The sequence below is a fragment of the Scardinius erythrophthalmus genome (genome assembly GCF_964197995.2).
Source record: "Scardinius erythrophthalmus genome assembly, chromosome: 4".
Taxonomy (NCBI): Eukaryota; Metazoa; Chordata; class Actinopteri; order Cypriniformes; family Leuciscidae; genus Scardinius; species Scardinius erythrophthalmus.
This window is the reverse complement of record NC_138224.1, coordinates 13,675,268-13,691,004: the sequence shown is the minus strand read 5'-3', so window position 1 is coordinate 13,691,004 and position 15,737 is coordinate 13,675,268. Positions and strand designations below refer to the sequence as shown.

At 40.1% G+C, this 15,737-nt stretch overlaps 1 protein-coding gene across 6 annotated transcripts in view; it reads left to right on the top strand.

The window, feature by feature from the left end:
• The window catches only part of anks1b (ankyrin repeat and sterile alpha motif domain containing 1B), a 162,887-nt gene that overhangs the window by 103,995 nt on the left and 43,155 nt on the right, over window positions 1–15,737 (top strand). For all 6 annotated transcript variants that reach the window (XM_081362771.1, XM_081362772.1, XM_081362774.1 and 3 more), the window contains 3 exons: window positions 5,092–5,738; window positions 7,150–7,222; window positions 10,043–10,149. In XM_081362771.1, the coding sequence (XP_081218897.1) occupies window positions 5,092–5,738; window positions 7,150–7,222; window positions 10,043–10,149 (827 nt within the window). The remainder of the gene's footprint in view (window positions 1–5,091; window positions 5,739–7,149; window positions 7,223–10,042; window positions 10,150–15,737) is intronic.

Sequence of the window (15,737 nt, the reverse complement as noted above, 5' to 3'; positions counted from 1 at the left end):
CCTATAGCGATCTAATTACATGGGAAGAGTTCAGACGCTGTGCTGCAGGATAGATTTCCTCCCGCTGACCCCAGATCAGACTTTTGTACCCTGCGTGAGCTTTTGATTCACTCTCTGCTGTGCTCAGATAAGACTTGAGAACTTCTGCTGAGATCTCTCTGATTCTTTGCCCTGTGGGTCAGTTAAGATGGCGTCACAGTCAATCTGCAGTAGATCACTTTCTTTCTTTCGGTCTGTCTTCTTCCTTTCACTGTTTCATCTCTCCCTTTGAGCCCATAATTTAAGGAAGCCACTGTGTTGTCTCCATGACTACCGGATGTCACCTGTTGCGGTTCTAGCTGTAGATCTAATCTGAGAGGAATATGGGAAAATGGACAGATATTAGAAATTAAGGAGGAGGATGACACTAAAAAGATATTTAAATACTATTCCACTGTCAGGTCATTTATTGATTAATCAATTCTATATTTTTGTAATCTTATATTTGTTCATTTAATTAAAGAATTCATTGGTTTGTTCAGGGTTCCAGCAGTCATGGAAAACTTTGGTTACACTTTATTTCGATATTCCACTTTAAACATCTACTAACTATAAGTATCTCTGCATCTGCATGCCAACTAACTCTCATTAGAGTATCAGTAGACTGTCTGCTTAATATCTGTTAACACTTTATTGTGATTGACCTCCAACAGATATTATAAGATATACTTATTCTACTAAACCGAACCCTAACATAACAGTCTACTAATAGTTTAATAAGAATTAGTTGATATGTAGTTGCAAAGTTACTTATAGTTATAATGTTTAAAGTGGAATATCAAAATAAAGTGTAACCAAAATTTCTTTAGTGAATATAAATGGTTCGGGTAGAAATAGGTCTTTTTTTTTTTGGCTTTACAGCAGATCTAGAAGAAAGTCTCTGTCCAGCTTAAGTAAGTTGATTGATTAATTTTTTTACATTTTTTATTATTATTTTATTCAGACAATTTCCAAACAGTCCTGTGCAGATTTGATTTTGCAGAAAACGTTCAGACACACACACACACACACACTGTTGAATGTCTGGTTCACTATCTTTGTGGGGACTCTTCATAGACTTAATGGTTTTTATACTGTACAAACTGTATATTCTATCTCCTTAAACTAACCCTACCCCTAAACCTACCCATCACAGAAAACTTTCTGCATTTTTACATTTAAAAAAAAAAATTATTCTGTATGATTTATAAGCTTGTGTACCCATGGGGACCTCAATTTAGGTCCCCACTGTGACACGAGTCCCCATGAGTCTGTGTGCATTCAGGTTGGGGACTTGAATGTGGCTGTGTGCATTCAAGTCCCCACCGGGATAGAAAAACATGTACACACACACACACACACACACACACACACACACACACACACACACACACACACACACACACACACACACACACACACACACACACACAAAACAATCTCTTTCCTCTGTTATCTCTTGTAGTTTGGTGACACATTTTTTCTCGGTGATGGTGGCAAAGATCTCGAAGCGCTCTTGCCTTTATATTACCCATAAATTGTGCTTTTTATTTGATCTGTTTCCCAGAAAATGATGTGAACTTTCCATTATGGCTGTGTAGGTGTGCTGAGTGGTTTCTATACTGTAGATGGTTATCCACTTCTGCCTTCCTGTGAGCTTTGATGAACACACTCATTTTCCTTTAAAATCACCATGAAATCAAATTTGACAATTCTTATTTTGTTTATTATAGTTTATTATAAAGGGTTTATCTGTGCACATAATTATTATTATTTAAAATTTATGTGCACTCATAATATTTAATAAAAAAAAAACATTAAACTCCTTCCGCCCAAAACGGCATCTTTTCTCTTCATGATGTTCTGTATGTCTTGGTGGAGAGTGGGACTAAATATCCTCCACAACTGACTGCAAACTGGCATTCAGATCTGCCTCCATTTAGTTAGCAACGCCCAACTTCCAATGATCAAATCAATTCCCGAGGACAGTCCCGCCCTACATTCTTTTCTCATTCCAGGAGTTTCACTCAGATGTATGTCACAATAGGTAAGAAAAACTATTGCAGCTTCCATTTCATGCTGACTTTAACATGCAACTTTACTTGTGCTTTTATCAGTCTATCTTTTATTTGATGTTAAATTAATCAAATACGGTATTCTCAAACTATTGATACAGTGTTCTCAAACTATAGATGCGGATATTAGACCAATCAGGATTCTGTTGGCAATGGCATCATTTTGTGGTTTGGGGGGCTGATTTGCATCTTTATTAGTATAGTAAAGAGGCCAGTGAACTCCAATTTATACTGACGACTAATTGAGCCATGTAACTCTATTGTAGTGTTGACTTAATGCAAGGCAGATTATCCCTTGAATTCTTCAGATAGAGTCAACCTACCTTGTTCCTTTGATCCTTTTCAGTGTGAGTTTTTTCTGCAGCGTGTTTGTATTTGGCTTCTCGCAGATGACGGTCAAGGCCTCTGTGTTTTGTATGCTGACTGCTGTTTTGTCTGAGATGGCAGTGACCTTTACTACTGTTGTGATAGTTCATGCTGTTTCTGTCTCTCAATGGATGAACTCATCATGGCATTTAACTTGCGATCCTTTCGCTCTAGATGATCAAAACTGACACAGACCCTTTTGAACAACATTGTCCTCTCTCTTCAGGGTCAAAAGTGAAATATTACAGCCAAAAATTCTATCATAACTCACACTCATGTAGCTTCAAACCTGCAGCATGACTTTCTTTCTTCCATGAAACACAAAAGGAGACATTTTGAACAATGAACTCGTCACTCTTTTCCATGCTATTATAAAAATGATGCAAAAGCATCATAAAAATGGTCATAAAAGTTAGGAACAACATGAAGGTGAGTAATTGATAGTAGTTTTTTTAACTATCCCTTTAAACTCATTTTGTTTGTGAGCAAGATTTACTCATTCTCTTGTTGTCTCCACCTGTTTTGCTCTCCCTCAGCCTGCAGGAGTGTAATTTGATCTTTATCTGTTGAAAATTCTGTTTACACGAGCTGGAACACGGCACCGACGCCGGGAAAGGACGGGACGGGGGAGCGTTGAGCTCTGATGTCTCCCTCGGAGTGTTATAGATACTGATATCCTGTTTAGCGTCATGTCTCTCCGCATTCACTAAATCTGTCTGCTGGAGTCCAATCCAGAATACGCATCAAAAACCTTTTAAGCGGTGCGTGTCTTCCGCCGTCCACACCCGTATTTATCACACGGGACGCTGCCTTTTCACTTTAGATTCCAGATATGAGATCCAACATGTAGAGGTGGTGCAGTACATGCAAATGCAGTCCTGTGATTTATATTAAACGCCATTACTGTGCTGCTTTATAGGCACATTTTAATGAGGTAGACTCATTCAGAGCCTGTTTTGGGGACTTGTGAGGTTGGGATGTGGTGGGACGAGACCAGAAATGCTTTTGAGAGGCGTTTTAGTTATTCATCAAAGCTGAATTTGCTCGTTCTCCATTTAGTCTTGTTTATTTGTGCTGTGAGCTTTATGCAAGATCGACACATTTTTGATGCTAAATAAAAATAGCATCTTTCTCTGTGTTCCTTTCAGATTCCTCTATTCCGGTGGTTATTTTGGCCTGTAGCACAGCGTTCCGTTCAGTTGATTATTCTGCATTATGAGATAAAAGGGAAACTCATGTGACTGTCTGGACAGGATCAAAGCAGGATGTACCAATATGTGTGTGTGTGTTCTGTGCAGTGGCTTGGTTGAACATACTAAATGTCTGTTTATTTGACCAAATTTCACTCGCATTTATTATAATTACAGTTATGGTTAGGTTTGTGTGTAATTTTCATCTGCAGAAAACTTGAAATCTTTCCATTCATACAATTCTACACACCCCTTGCATGTTAATTTATGAAATTTTGGTTAATTTGAAAATAATTTTGAATACCAATTTGACAATGAAATAAACAATACACCATTGTTCCATATTTATTTCAAAACTATAAAGTCAGAACAGAAAATGTGATAAAAAAGTATGCAGATTTGACAGTGACCTAGTTAGTTTTCCTAATAAGCATGACCTATTGCTATTGCTCATACTTAAAGGTTAAGACTTGAAGATGTTGAATTCAGGTGCATTAAAATGTCTCACATATTTTGTGCTACAGACAAGAGTGACCTATTAAGGATAGGTGTGCTATTATAAGATATTTTATAAGAACTTTGAAAATTAATATAGCTATATATACAGTATAATATGATTTTATTTACTTGAACATGAAAGAATCCACCCGAAAACCCCCTTGCATCGAGGTGGTGAATTTTCAACTTGCAAGCAACATTAATGTTTTCTTCTGAAAAGATATTAAAATTTAGATATTATTAATATTTGTTTACATTTTAGCAAGCAAAAACAACCTCTAAAACCTCCATCGCTCATGACTGTACAGAATAAACAGAGAAACATGAAGAACACCTACATCTTGATGAATTTAAACATAAGAGCCTAAAAATAAATATATACACCGCTCATATTTATCAAGAAGTGAATAAACCCGGTGACCTCCATGAACTGAGATCCTCATTTACACTACAGATCACATTCTGCCTGAGGACAGCTTTTAAGAGCTTTTTAGTGAAGGAGTCCTGGGCTTCTTTACATGGGACAGTGCAGGAGACAGTCCTCTGTGGGCTGTAGGGGACAAGAGGAGGATAAGAACAGGGTCTCTCTCACTCCAATGAACAGATTGGTTTGCCCCGGCCTCAGGCACTCATTTGGTTCTAGTCTGAACAGCTAGTCGACCGAATGACATATATACACAGACACAACACTATTTCATATCCAGCATCTGCCTGGGTGCTTGTATTTCAGAGTGAGGACACATTTGTATCTTTTTAGGGGGGACACTGTCCAGGCACTAAAAGCGACATTGTTCCTTCTAGGTTTGTTACGTTTTAAATGGTTTGTTTATATTGTTATTGATGTGTGTTTGTGTTTTATGTGTAAAAGAAAAGCATGAATGGGAGAGAGAGGGAATGAAGTCTTGAGAATCTGATTTTACTGATTTCCCCCCCCCCCCCTGCAGACGAGACGGTACACCAGAAAGAGTGCATAGAGCGAGACGACCGGAGAAACAGCCACGTTCCCGAGCAGTTTGCCGGCCTCCTCCACGGCTCATCTCCTGCCTGCGAATCCCCAGATAACCCCTACCAACTCTACGGCAAAGTGCGAAAGTTCAGCGTTCCTGAGCCCCCGGTCCGGCACGGAAATTTTCTCAGAGCGCCCGAGTACTCGCCACCGCTTCCTCGCACTGGCAGTGAGGCGTCTGCCCTTAAGACCCAAAGAGAAGCCAAACCGCAGATAGTCTACAGGACGATTTTTCACACACGGGTCAACCAGGGCACTTTACCGCTCGGTGAACTGGGTGACAAGACCAAGGGGGTGCATGCGAGGAACGGGGAGGCCCGGAGCAACAGCAGGGGCGGAAATATCCCAGCAAGCAGCAATACCAGCTACGAAGAAAGAGCCTGCACACTTGGAAGGATGAGGTCCATGCCAAAAAACGTTTTGGACCTTCAGCTGTCCAGGAATTTCTCCAAATCAGACTCCAACCTGGTGGCCGTGTCTCCCATCGAGGAAGAGCAGTGGAGTTCCAGAGGGCAGAGCAGCCCCGGTAAAAGCAGCCCCAACAGACTGGAGAGAACCCCCTCCTTTACGGCAGAGTGGGAAGAGGTAATAACGTTTTAATTACCAGCTAATTGCAGAATCATTTCCACTTAATTAATTCACTTAGCTTGAAGTAACCAAGCTGACTGGCTTGAAAGGTTTTCTTTCGGTACTCTGCGTATGTTTTGGATGTTTGATGCAAAAATCATGCCCTTTCGCCAGAAAGCCTAAATTATTCACCAATGTTGTCATGGCAGCTAAATGATTTTTAATGTGTTTCTTTAATATATAAAGTTTGCATAATGATAGGCCTGGGACACTATTGCGCTTCTGTTTTGCACTGACAGTGATCTGTTTTCTTCTAGGGCAGCTTTTATTCAGGGTAATGTAGCATATAAAAAGTCAAGCAGTCAGTCAATTAATGGAGGAAGTGCCTTTGAATAATGACATCCTAATTATACTGAGTGAACTGATAAGTCGAATCAAAAACATGTCTATAATTAAAATAATAAATAAGGTGTTGTTTGCACAAAGAACCAAGATTAATTTGATTTTCATTTATTTATTTATTTATTTATAAGCACATTTAACCCTCAAGTTTTCATTATTATGTTTAAATACTTTGCTATTTATTTATTTTTTCATATTACATTATTTCATTTTTTTACAGTAATGAGAGATTTTGTGGGAATATGCTTAATTATCATTACAATAATGACAAAAATATGACCTGAACATCTTTGACAGAAATTACCCTATTGCAACATTTTATCAAGTACACATGATAAAAATAGTCTCAGCCTCCAATATTGTGTGAATTCCTCTTTAGAGTCAATTCTCTTTCAGGTCAGTGATTATATTTAGATACAGGGGGCTTCCTGCTTCATAAGACGAGTAAAACTCCATAGTCAATAGATTTAATGCATTAGAGCATTTTCCTCCCCAGCCTCACCCAGATGTCAGGTCTTCAAAGGAGAACATACATTAGAAATAACTGATCAAAGGGGAGAGTTCTGCATCCGTTCGTCTGGGGCTTCCGAGCCGCTTTCTCTTTGGAGTAAAAACACGGTCTGCTGGGACACAGCGAGGGCTGTTCTTTGAAGGCAGGTGTTCGGCTTTGTGAAACGACACTTTCTTCACTCCGAACATCAGTGTCATTTTAATGAGGAGACATTCATCAAAAAACACACTCCCTGCTCTCTCTCCGAAACTGACATATTCTCAAACGAAGCTGATTGTGATAAATTGCCTTCCCGAAATTCCCATTTCTCCCCCTGCTTTCAGCCAACAATTAAGTGGTTTTGGAGCACAATTACTGGCATTTAAGAAGAAAAAACTAAAAAGTGAGCTTGTAGAAAAAGAGCAGTGAGGAGAAGTCTGTGGGGAAATGCCCATGGAATAAAGATATAAAAATAGCGATGAGAGCCTGCCGTTATGCAAACACACAATTTATCTCTCTCACTCTTCCTCTCCACAGATTGACAAGATTATGAGCTCCATAGGTGCTGGAATTGGCACAGAGTTGGATGGGATTACGGAGAATCACTCAGGTTTGTGTGTCTATGTTTGTGTGTGATGTTGATGCATATAGTGAGTCATCTCAGTGCATTTAACATATATCCATAACTATAGGGAGCTCATGGTAAGAATACCAACTAACGGCTGTGAAGTGTGCAGCACTGTGAGACAGGAGGGTTTCCTTCAGTAGTGTCAAAGACCTGCTCATAGACAGGGAGCTTTTTGAGATGTAACCATGGTTACTGTGCGCTCTCCTCTCGTCACTGTGCTCTTCCTGTAGTCATAATGAGAGCAGGGGGACAAGAAGTGGATGGACAGTTTAGACCTCCAAGCGCTGATCTTGGGACGGTTTAGTTTTTGAGAGGGAAAGGAACATCTCTTTGACTGGAGAATCATGCTCCTGAGATTCTCACAGCAACGAGAGTGAAAACCATTAAAGTGGATAATGAGGAAATTAACAATTAACTTGCCTCTCCTCTTACTTCATCTCTTCCCCTTTCACTTCCTGTCCTCTCTCCACTGTCCATTCTCTCATCTCACATCCTCTCTTTTTGCCTCCTCTCCTTTTGCCCTTTCCCTTGTCTCCCCAGCCCCTGTTTTCTTTTAACCCCACTTTTACCTTTTGTCCTCTCCTCTTCTTTCCTTTTGCCTCCTCTCTTCTCCTCTCACTTCCTTTCCTCTCTCCACTTGTTTCCTGTTGCCCCCTCTCATTCTCTCCTCTTACCTTTTTTCCTCCTTTTGCCTCCTTTCGACTTCTCACCTCTTATTTCCTCTCCTTTTGCCTCTTCTCTTGTTTCCTTTCCTGTCACTCTCTCCTCTCCTTTCACCTCCTCTCCTATTTTCTCCATCTCTTTTACCTCTCCTTTCACCTTCATTTTCATTTCTCTTTCATCCCCTCTTTGTGCCTGTCCATTTGCTTCCTGTTTTCTCCTCTCACCTTTTGTTGCCTCTTTTCATTCTCTTGTCTCACCTCCTCTACTTTTGTATTCTTTCCCTTTGCCTACTCTCTTCTACTCCTTTCCTCTTTTGCTCTCCTTTTGGTTCTCTTCTTGTCTCCTGTTGCCTCTTCTCATTCTTTTCTCTTACCTTTTGCCTCCTTTCACCTCTAGTCTCTCCTCCTTTCCCTTCTCTTTTTGTATCTCTTCTTGTCTCCTTCCTCTCCTTTCAACACTTTTTTTATATTCCCTCCTCTTTTTGCCTCTCCTTTCACCCTCTGTCCTCTCTCATCCTCTCTTTGTGCCTACACTCTTGCCTCCTGTCTTCTCCCCTCACCTCCTGTTGCCTCTTCTCATTCAAATTCTTCTCACCTCTTATTTTTGCCTCCTTTCCTTTTGCATCTTCTCCCACCTCCTCTTTCCTCTATTTTTGCCTCTCCCCTTTTCTCCACCCGTCATCCTCTCCTCTCCTCTCCTCTCCTCTCCTCTCCTCTCCTCTCCTCTCCTCTCCTCTCCTCTCCTCTCCTCTCCTCTCCTCTCCTCTCCTTTAATTTTGCATCATCTGATTTTGCCTTTCCTATTGCCTCCTCTCCTTTCGCTTCATCTCTCACTTTTCCTGTCCTCTCCTCTTACCTTCTCTCCTTTCACCTTCTCTCGTTTTGTCTCTCCCTTCCTCCCACCTCCTCTCCTGTTCTTGCACATCTTCCCTCTCCTGTCCTCTCTCCTCTTATTTTCTTCTTTCACCTCCTCTTCTATTTGCCTCTCATGCCACCTTAACTTTCACCCTTCCTCTTGTCTCCTCACCTTTTCTTTCACAGCATCCACTTTACCTTTTCTTCTCCTCTTCTCTTTTTATTTCTCTTTTTGCAACCTCTGTTGTTGCCTTTCATCTTTCTTCTCACCTTTACTTTACTCCCAACTCCTGTTTTCTCCTCTCATCTGCTCTACTTTCACCTTTTCCGTCATTGCCTCTCCTCTTGTCTCGTCTCCTCTCCTTGCCTCTCCTATACTTTTGTCTTGCCTCTCCTCTGCAGTGGTCCCTCGTTTTTTTTTTTTTTTTTTGTCCTCAGAAAGCCTGTTTGTGTTACCATTCCACCAATGCTCACAGACGCCCACAGAGTGTGTGTGTATGTATGTGTGTGTGCGTGTGGGAGGGAGCAACAGCAGCTTCTGCACTCAGACAAAGAGGCTGGGGTTGATCTGATGGCTATTATCGGCAATATGAGGTACAGCTAGTGGAAAGAAGGGAGGGAGAAAGAGAGACCAAGAGGGAGGGAGAGAGAGAGAGAGAGAGCACAGTGGCACAGGATGCAGAGGCATACAAATGAGTGTGGGAGTGCTGGAGAAACAGAATTCTACCAAGCAAGCTGCACGCTGTCATTCCTATCCTCTTTCACACACACACACGCTCGCTCCCTCCCGCACGCGCAAATGCACACATGCACATGCCTGCACTCTCCACACACTGAGACACAGGTTGAGCAGCACAGCGGCTAAAGCGGTGGTTGGTGATCGCGCATCTCTCACCTCTCTTGTGGATGTAAATTGGAGCCTTCAGCATGCCTACCTCCACCGCCGGCGTACTTCTCCACCAGCACGGACCCTAACGCTCACTCTCCTGAGAGGGACCCTCTTCTACTTTGCTCTCTCTTTCTGTTCTCTTCCCTTTCTCTACTGTTCTAAGCATTACTTTCTTTGTTTCCTCGAAATCACTTTTCTACCTCCTTTTTCTCGCTCTCTCCGTCTCTCCTGTTTGCACTCGCGCTCTCCGTCGCTTGTTGAGCATGGCGGGTTCGTTTGACAGTCACATTGCGCGGAACATGATGTGGCAGTGCCAGCTCTCGCAGCCGGACTGTCGCTGCTACCGGGTGGATGGCTACTCACTTCTCAAACGCCTCCCTCTGCACCCCTTGATAGGCCCCCGCTGCCCCGTCCAGTCCGTAGGACAGTGGCTGGACAACATCGGTCTGGTGCAGTACGAAAACCACCTGCTGTCTAATGGCTTCGACAACGTTCAGTTTATGGTGAGTGTCTCCTTCACACTTCCATCTCTGTCTTTCCCTACGGCCAGTTCTGAGAGTGCCTTTTTTGCATTAGTCATCAGTTGCATCTTGTGGGTGGTGTGGGTTTGCATGTGTACTTGTTCTCTGTTTGTTCTCAGGTAAGCTGTTTTGTGATTATGTCAGATGTTCTGTACTTGAGTCCTCAGTGTCTTAATTTGTTAGTCTCCTGTTACATGATTGTTGGAAAATGCTCAGCATTGATTCTGTAGACCTTAAAGGTTATGAAGGCTTTAGTATATCCTTGGATTTTGTGACATTTATCATGTGAATGTATTGCCTGGCCTGTGTGTTTCCTGTCTGTACTCTCATATCAGTACTTTGGGAACTTTGGAAAGCAAAGGGATTTAGTTTTACATTTTTATTAGAAGTATGTGATTGTAGAAGTTTTAGCAAGTAGGTGTTCAGTAAAAAAACATTTTATAGGAAAATATAAATTAAACAAAAAATAATTATCATTAGAAATGAGACAACTTTAACATAATACCTTAATGTTGTACGTATTATCTGGGAAATGGCCCTTTTGTTGTAAATCCAGTGCTGCATGTTAACTCATTGAGACATTGCATTCCAACACGTGGTCAACGTCACTCCTCTGACAATGCAGAAAACATGTCCACCGTGGGCGTGTTCAAATGCATGAATGTGTTTGCCTGGTGTGTGTTTGGAGGAGAAAGTGTTAAAGCAATCATGATTGTTCAGGAGCACCTGTAGAGATGAAAGGGCAAGTTGGAAGATGTTGTTTCCTTGAAGAGTCGATCAATACTGCCTGCACATTTATGATTACCAGTAAATTCTTCTGCAGAGAGAGATCACACTTTTGGTTTAAATGTAGCACAGATGGCTGAATGGTCCACTTGCAAAAATCATACTAGGCTTAAACTAATTAACTAATCCCTGGTTTCACAGACAAGGCTTAAGCTAGTCTCAGACTAAAATAAATGTGTGAGCTGTTTTAACTGAAATCAACTTGCACTGACGTACCTTAAGATATGCCAGTGCCATTGTTTTGTCTCAAGATACACACCAGTAATGTTTTTTTTTTTAAGACACGTTTATAAAAAACGACTAAGGCCTAATCCTGGCTTTATCTAAGCCCTGTCTGTGAAACCGGGCCTATATGCTGGTTAGTGGACTTGTTGGTTCTTGTCTATGATGGATCTGAATAATGTATTTAATTGCTTTAGCTGGTCAACTGGTATGATTGTTCCAAAAAGTCCATGTTGTCAGTCAGTTATGCTGTTTTTTTCCCTGATGATTTGATGAAATGAAAGTCATCATGATTGACCCATTAACTAATTTTCTAACACTTAATTAATGTTTCTTTTGCACACACAGTGGTTGGCGTAAAACAATCACTACACTGCAAAATATAATTTTCTTAATCAGAATATTGTTGTCTTGTTTTACAGTACAAATGTGTAAATATGCTTAAAACAACATAAATGTACTTGCATTATTTATTATTGATATTAAGGCTTGTTTTCAGAAAAGATACCCTGAATTATCATACTCTATTCATTGGCAAATTGTTTTCCTAGTTCCTTAGCATAAATCTAAAAAAATTTGCTTGGGGAAAAAAACTATTTGCCAGAGGGGAAAATAACACTTTCAGAGACTATATTTTTAATTAAGTCTAAGATACAAATACTGATTAAGGGAATGGTTTTAGTGTACAGTCTCCAGACCATTAGAACAAATGTGGACTTTAATAACTATTATTAAAATAGTTTTAAGATCACTCATTTCAACTTGCATGCTTGTCCTTGAGCAGATGCAGTCACTGTAATCTGTTTTGTTCTGTTGCTGATGGCTCTATACTTTAAGATTTCTGATTTAAGTCAGACTGTGGCTCTATAAGAAAACAATTTCACAACTACTGTACTACTGATTTGCCAAAGGGATCTGTTGCTTTTCAGAAGAATGTCTCCGTTCTAAATGGCTGTCATAGTGCAGATAGCAGTGAGATTGTTACTAAAACAGGTGACGTTCCCAGGTGAGCCACAGACTCATAGGAAGGGTAGTCCAAATACTGCACTGAGCTGATGTATAATGGAGCTGTGACTAAATCCTATACATTGTGTGACTGAATCGGATGCTCGTGCATATGTTTGTGTGTAATGAGTCTTTTTGCAAGTGTTTAGTTGCTCATGCTGATTACCCTCCCCCAGCTCTGACCTGCATCCATTCCTGTAGTTGCCGAGGCAACAGAAAGAAAGGAAAGGAATAGAGTACAGAGTATTTTAGCTATAGAAATGTAAAAAAAAAAAAAAAAATTGCGTTTCCTTCCTAACGGTTGTCAAGGAAATGGATCACGCCGTTTCCCTGCAGAGCATTTTTAATAGGGTGTTAAAAACCTCCCGAAGCCAGTGCTGAGTTGCCAGCACCCATCATAATGCCAGCATTGACAGCTTTACCTGCTATAGCAAAGCAAAATACTGAACGTGACCTTATCTGGGAGGTCAAAACTGATCAAAACTTCATTTATAAACATGCTCACAGTGATTCTCATTGATTGATAATTGCGTACAAGGTGCATTTATACAAAAAGTTTTTCCTGCAAAAGTTTTGCCGGATTCACAACAGGTGGATACAGTTGCATTAAATTGCTCTCATTGTAATAGTTATGGATCCCAGTTATTTTAAAAATGAAGCAATGTGTGCCTGTAGTAAGTAATTAGCATAATACACGCCCACACAACTCTATATAAGGGATTTCTGCACAATCTCACTTGTACAGATGCAAACATTGAGAGAAAAACACCACACTTTAACGGAAATTATGCTCTTGAAAGGATGTTTAATTGAATGTTTTCAATTAAACATCCTTCAAGAGCATAATTTCCGTTAAAGTCTTAGGTTACACATGATTGCACTTTAAACCTTCAGTAGCCAGCTGTGCATTTTCTATATAAAGTAGAACGTGTCTTGGAATTGAGCTGTAATGCACATTTTTAAAACTATGAAATTAGTAAAATATATACAAATATACTGTATAGGCTACCGTTCAAAAGTTTGGGGTCAGTAAGATTTAAAAAAAAAAAAAATTAGGAAACTAATAGAGCCAGCAATGATAAATTAATAAGAAATGTTTCTTGAACAGCAAATATTAGAATGATTTCTGAAGGATCATGTGACACTGGAGACTGGAGTAATGATGCTGAAAATTCAATTGGCAGCAAAGGAATAAATACATTTTTTAAATATAATAATAGAAAACAGTTATTTTAAATTGTAATAATATTTCACAATATTGCTGCTTTTACTGTAGCCTGACGTTGTCATACTCAGATTCTAGTCAGAATGTGAGTCTGATACTGCTCCATTGAGCTTTGATTATGGGGCGTGTTTCAACCGAACCAGGAAGGAAAATGCCTCTGCACTCAACTGGATAGACCTACAACCAATCAGAGCAACGGAGTAAGTGACGTACTGTATGTTTTTCATTCATGTTTCCGATCGACAAATGCCTTGATCGCGGTTCTCTGTTCCTCTTTTAAAATTTATGCGCTGTCGATATCTTCTATAACAGACGCGATGGCGGAATCTACACATAATGTTTCATAAACAAAGTTCGGGAGGAGCCCGAAAATAATCAATCCAATCAACTTGTCATCAAACAATTACCGACTCGTTGATGACGTGGATGATTACGTTACCGTTGCTCATCTGTCCATCATCGTATAAAGCCCGCCCTGACAATTTGATTGGTCCGAACAATTTTTGTTCGGGCATAATAGTTCCTCAACGGATCGAGTCCAGACCGAACTTCCCGACCTAAAAAAATTGTGGGCGGGGCTAAGTTCGGCTGGCATCCAGGCTACTTTTACTGTATTTTTTTTTTTTTTTTTTTTTTTTTTATGTAGCCTAGCATAAAAAAACATTACAAAATATTATCAGCTTCAAACTTTTGAATGGTAGTGTATGTATATTTTTTTCTTAAATATTAAAATTAGCTTAAAAACCTAAAAACATTCACAAATTGTATTGACCCTTCAATCCTGTGGAAACTGTTTTACATGTAGTGAAACCTTCTCAAAATTACTAATAAAGGCATTATTGATGCCACCTTGCAGTCTTTTTTTACAGAAAAAATTTCCTGAACACTTGTCCCGTCTGCCATTGACCTTGTCGCAAATGAAACCCTAACCCTGATTTTCCTCCGAGTCTACACTTTTGTGACGTATTGCCGTTTTGACTGTGGGGTAGAACCCTTTTGAAACCTAAAATGACAAACGGGACACCCTACAGTCTCATGGACTTAACAGACACGCGCACGCGGCGGACATTGTAAGTCCTCAAGACCGCAAGTTCATATGAAGTATGCCATTTGGGACAGGGCCATTGGTCAGCCAAACAGATAGTCCCACCCCAAACTCCTGTCATTGGTTGAGCCAGTGTTGTCTCGGCGCATTAAACTGAGAGATAAGTGTTTTAACATAAAAAAATACAATTGTTTTTGTCCAGTCAGCAGTTCATTATGTAATTTTATTCCTCTAGCTAAAGCATCTCCTCCGGATGAATGGGACATCTGGAGACACACACTCTCTCTGCCTTTGGTCTCTGTAGGACGGAGCTTCTGAAAGGCCTTCAGATACAATTAATATTAGATGGAGGTCTGCTGCTTCTCTCTGATGTGCTAGGCTTGTAAAGTTTCTCTGAATGTTATTGCTTTTCTTTTTCTTCAAATAAAGTTGATATAAAGGACGAACTGCACTGCATAGTCGCTGTGTTCCCTCGGTATTAGGAAGACCGTGAATACAGCACCGGCCTGAAACATTTATTTGGAACCAATGTGCCATTTTAAAAAGTAAAATTTCAACAGTGCCCTCAGTCTGAAAGAGCTAGGCAACCGCATTTCCTGAGAGAAAGAGAGTTAAGTGGCAGAGAGATGATAGTGGCCCCTTGCTTCAGGACCTCTGGGAGTTTTGAGATGAACAATTCAGCGTCATTGTGCTGGTCATTTATCTTACTCTGAACTTTGTGGGTTTGAGATGGTATATGTTTCTTTTATGTGCTGTTGTATCCTTCACACTGTTTGGATGCTAGAACATTCACACAATGACATTATTATTTTGTGATAATATGTTTTGATATTAAAACAAACATGACCTTGTTTTATTGTAGATGCCTGGAGATCTTTTAGAGGACATTATGTGGATGTCACTGTGGTTCTGTGTGAGTCATTGACAGACTGGTTGATGAGAATGGTGTGGCAGTTTATCATGTGTAAATATGAAGTTGTATTACTGTGTAGTTTAGCATCACAAAGCCAGTAGTACACAGTTTTCCATTTCCTATTTCTTGTTATTTAAAGGGGTATTCCATCCAAAAACAGCCTTTATGACTTTATGTGGTCCAATATTGTTTTAGATCCCATTCACTTTCATTATATGGACAAAAACATTTCTTCATAATATCTCCTTTTGTGTTGCATAGCATAATGAAGGTCGTGTACAGTAGGTTGGGTAATGAGGGTGAACAATTAATCATGCTTTTACTTGTCCCCAATTTTGAATTCCTATAAAAAAGTTCCCTTAAATATGTTTTTC